Source organism: Hibiscus syriacus, unplaced genomic scaffold (genome assembly GCF_006381635.1).
Source record: "Hibiscus syriacus cultivar Baekdansim isolate YM2019G1 unplaced genomic scaffold, ASM638163v2 tig00112231_pilon, whole genome shotgun sequence".
NCBI lineage: Eukaryota > Viridiplantae > Streptophyta > Magnoliopsida > Malvales > Malvaceae > Hibiscus > Hibiscus syriacus.
In genome coordinates, this window is record NW_024063276.1 from 3180702 (window position 1) to 3185749 (window position 5048).

A 5048-nucleotide genomic window follows, 5' to 3' on the forward strand; every position below is an offset into this window, starting at 1 on the left:
GCTGTGATTGGAAGAAAAGTGGTCTTGAAGGTATTTTAAGGGATCATTCAGGTGCAATAATAGGATCTTTTCAGGACTCTGCGAGTTCGGGACCTCCAACATTGATGGAACTTAAAGCTATTCAAAGGGGGTTTTCTTACTTTGCTTCTATCCAAGGGATGGTTAAAGATCAACTGATTGTTGAGAGTGATAGCAGGGTAGCAGTAGACTGGATTAACAATGTTGATTCTTGCCCAGTTGCGTATGCTTCTATTGTTAGAGATATAGTTGTTAAAATTAGAATATTTGGGGGTTGTTAGATGGGTTACAAGGACAGCTAATATGGATGCTGATGCCTTAGCAAAGGCTGGTATAGGCTGAATTTTATGTTATTAGCACGATTTGTTTGGGTTTCTGGTTTGTTCGGAAGGGGCTTCTTGCTATTTGTAAGGGTTATTTGTTTTATCGATTGTTTCTTTTTTTTTAATGAAGCTTCTAAGACACTCTTTTACTCCTTCCGCTGATTAAGGAGCTTCCATAAAAGCTCCATTAATCAAGAAGGAGGTTTTTAATGTGGCTTTCAAATCTTATAAAAAAAAACCTCGGATAGAGAAAGTTTGTTCTCTCAGGTCCATTCATATAGTCTTTCAGCAGCTGAGGATGGTATTCCAGTATTTCGCGGAAAATTAGTTCTTGTATATCATCTTTTAAGACCCTTCGCCTCTCGAATTCAAACTCCATCTTTGTAATTGGCTGACAATAAGGCTCCCTCTCAACTTTTGCCATCCCCTTAAAGTAGGGATCAACAATAGCCTGAAACATACCAAATCAAAAGATGCTATAATTATAAATCCAAAAAACAATTGATGTCATAGATGTAGAAACTAAAAGAAAATTTGCAGCAACAGATTGTCAGAGAGAAACCAATACTATATGATAACAACAAACCTCTTTAGATGTGGGCCAGTCTTTTGGATCAAAAGCAAGCAACCTTTGCAATAGACGTAAACCCAAAGGATCTGCATTTGGAAATTTTTGTTCAAATGGGATTGGTTGTTTTTTTCTCATGCTAGTCAAGTATCGCCTTGCCTTCTCATTCCGAACCTGTGAACAATAAGAAAAAGAAGGAAGTTAACAGGTCTCACATCTTTATGATCAAAAAACAGCTCAGAAGTCTAGATGTGCGTACTCGAGAGATGGTATCTAATGAAGGTGTACCAAGCAAATCAGTCATCAAATCCAACTGGTGAACAACATTTTTCCCAGGAAAAAGTGGCTTCCCAGTTAATACTTCTGCAAAGATGCACCCTATGCTCCAGATATCAATTGCAGGTGTATACTGCATTAATTTGAGGTAACAAGAACAACAATCAGAAATTAGAAATTAACAGAAAGACCATAAAGCGTCCATTCCGGGTAATATGAACATTAATAAAGAACTTGTAAATTAAAAGAAAACTCATCATGCAGCAATCATTCAAAGTAAAAAGAGCGTGTATTATAAAAATGAAAAAGAACAGATATACATTGGGAAATACTTGATCTTGTATGTTGCTAATAGGGTATACAGGATGAAGGATACTATAACTTGCTTGCTACATTAAATATTTTTTCCAAAACCAAATTTGAGTTTGATGAAAATTCATACGGATAAAGTACACAACATCACCATTTCGAACAACCTTTAATTATTCATTAAATTTTGAACAGTATGAAACTGATAATCACATAACTACTAGCAAAAATAATTTGAGTTGAATAAAGATTTGGAAAATTCATATTAGACAAAGATAGATACTTTGAAACATTCATTATTTCATTTTGGATATGCATGTCTAACCAGACAAAAAGCAACCACTTCATGAAATAAATTGCTACAGTATTGCATGCTATGAAAATCATATCAGCCTAATAATCCATCCATATGCATTTTAGAGAAAAACACTCGACGTGCACATCTGTTAAAATAGCCACACTTTAAAGTCACCTTTTGATCCAAGTTAAAGAAACTAGAAGTACATAAGAAACTGAATATCTAAAATGAACATTGCATGCACCGTAGAATGGAATAAACTTTATAGTAAAAAATGAAGCATAGATCTAGCTTCAACCAATATAAGCTCATAAAGGGAATAAATAAATCACATGATTTTAAGTTTGCAGAATTCCAAACTTTAATGGCTCTGTATGAGGACCCCTTTACCTTGGAGAAAAAGGATCCACAGAGCTCTGGAGCTCTATACCATCTGGTAGCAACATAATCCTAAAAATGTCCAACAAAAAGGTCCAGCAAAATCAGCTCTTTCTATGTGACAGATGGAGAAAACAAATAGAATATGAAAACATCAAAGAATAGTTGTTTTAATTGGCATACCGTCCAGAATATCGTCATAGGTGTATCATGAAATTCAACTCTAGCTAAACCAAAATCACATATCTTAAGTTTGCAGTTTGCATTTGCCAAAATATTCTTTGGTTTTAGGTCTCTATGGTAGACATTTGCTGCAACCAAAAGATCAAATATCAGATACATTCAGCACTCTAAAAATATAATCTATCGTGTCCACAACACAAGGCATCAATGGCGTTGTAAGAAAAAGGAAAAACAGAAATCAAAATGAAACAGGAAAATAGCACCAAGAAACATTAATGCATGCTACAAGACGCAGTTGTAACCAAATATGAATATAACTTAAGGATAAAAGGTTTGATGAAAATTGGAAACAGCCTTTGGAAACATAAAAATAAATGGACTTGATGAAAATATTTTCCAGCAAAACATTTACCAAATATCATCGCATAATTGATGGAGTTTGATAAAAACTAAAACCAAACTGTGGTTAGCATTAAAGGGTCGAACATCAAAGAGCTTATTTCGGACAACTTTATGCATAATTACCACAATTGATCAACACATATATAGCTATAAACCAAGTTAAAGTCTCAGTAAAATGCAATGGAGCCAATATAGACTGACAATTACCAGTGTGAATATATTTCAATGCACGAAGTAGCTGATAAAGAAAAAATTGGTAGTGTTCTCTAGTCAAGTCATCATTAGCTTTAATAACTTGATGAAGATCTGACTCCACAAGCTCAAAAACAACATAAATATCTTTGAAGTCTCTACGCGATGGAGGCAGCATGATGTGTTTAATCTCAACAATATCTGGATGCCGTAGAAGTCGGAGCAGCTTTATCTCGCGAAGAATTCGAGCAGCATCAGAAAGATGCTCAAAAATATCATGTATTTTCTTTATCACAACTTTTTCACCAGTCTGGGTGTCAATTGCAGAGCACACAACACCATAACTGCCTTTTCCTACAACTTCTTGAATCTTAAATCTGTTGGCATCCCCGTATTCAGAGAAAAAGTCCATCTCGGTTGAACTCTGTGGCACCGAAGTACATATAAGACAAGATTGCCAAGCATAATTTTTTTTTTCAAAAAAATACAAGGCACATAGCTTAATATGACTCGACCTCATACTTGACACAGGTAACATCATGCGTATCTGAATTATTCAAATTAAGCACCATCAAAAGCACTCCATTTAACTCAAAACAAAGATCAACATACAAATATTGGACAGAAAGAACAAAAACAAGAAAAACAAATAATACAACAATGTCATTAGTGAAGTAATCTACCTTCAATTCATTAGTACGTGACTATAACTACCTGAAATAAAACGAAATACTAGGTAACCTACAATTTCCTTCTTTTCAATCACAATATGGTCATATAGACATTAAACTCATCATCTAAGCATTAAACAATTACTTTCAACAGAGGAAACCAATATTAAAAAAAAAAAGACAAATTAAAACTTTAAACACAAGTCTTTATGTGTATATAATCAAGTTTCAGACTGGCAGCATTGCAAAAGGTTGTAAAAGAAGACAATCTTATTGTACTAAATTAACAATAAAGAAATCCAATTCCCTACTTTCTACATATATAGCGGCAGCATCCAGTTAATCAGAGACTGGTAGAAGAGGGAAGATGCAGGAAAACTAAAAATATATAATATATTTCAGAAAACTAAAGAAGAATGGACTTAAATTGGATCAAAGAGGTGTATAAAGCCATTATTTCATAGCATTTCAGAAAATGAATGGAACTCACTTATTCCAAATCAAAATATGCATTAAATTCATGCTATTTTATCTCTCCCTCCCTGTATTCGAAACGCATTTCACTAACTTTATTAAACGAAAGAGTAAAATATCTCAAGATAAAATCATTGCTTTCGGTGACAAGAATATCTCCCACATCCAACACAGCACAAAACACTCCAAAGCACAACAATCCCATATTTTCATGTCTCACATAACTACCCAACATAAAAGCTCAAATTGGGCACAACAATTTGTCAATAATCACAATTGTTTTTAATAATAAGATAAATAACTCCCAAAACACAAAAGAAAAGGTGAAAAAGAAATGAAAATTCACCTTCTTCTGGTGATCTTGCTATATTTTGTGAAAAAATAATCGAAATTGAATCCTAAGGAAGATCACGAAGATACAGATAGTGAAACACAAAAAAAAACCAATGAACAAACAAATGAAGCGGTTGAATGAAGAAACAGAAGAAATCTAAGAAATCAACCACATTTGCCCCATCTCCCCCGACTCCGAATCACAAGTCCATAATCCCATCGATTCCTCCAACACAATAAAGTCCAAACTAAATCTGTCATACACTCTTGTTTTTCCTCCTTCTTTCTCTCTCTTGTTTTTCTTCTTTTTCACCACAACAAACTCGATTCAACTACCATCAAAACGCAGCTCTCAAAACCTCTCCTTGAAAATTCAGTCTCAACAACTGTTCCGCCATTTTTCTTTTTCTTTTTTACTAATTTCTCTTCAAGTCCTCAGAAAACTTAACCGATAACCAAAATTTCTCCTCCCTATTCTCTTCTTGAAACAAAAAATATAGGAATAAAAAGAATATAAGAAAAAGGTTGGAATGAAGAGTGTAGAAGTTGCAAGATCTGAACACCGACAGAAAGGAAAGAGGGTGAGAAAGAGAAGACAAATATATTTTTTATTTTTTGAATAA

The 5048-nt window shown here is 33.9% G+C and overlaps 1 protein-coding gene across 1 annotated transcript; it reads right to left on the bottom strand.

The window, feature by feature from the left end:
* Nucleotides 1-503: 503 nt before the first annotated feature.
* Nucleotides 504-4456, bottom strand: LOC120176229 (mitogen-activated protein kinase 20-like). The gene is made up of 8 exons (XM_039182686.1): nt 4439-4456; nt 2963-3371; nt 2354-2481; nt 2183-2242; nt 1169-1318; nt 928-1083; nt 561-792; nt 504-511 (listed from the first exon to the last, which is right to left on the bottom strand). Exons 2-8 carry the CDS (start codon nt 3357-3359, stop codon nt 504-506), a joined length of 1131 nt encoding a protein of 376 aa, XP_039038617.1. The 5' UTR covers nt 3360-3371; nt 4439-4456.
* Between the last annotated feature and the right edge of the window lie 592 nt (nt 4457-5048).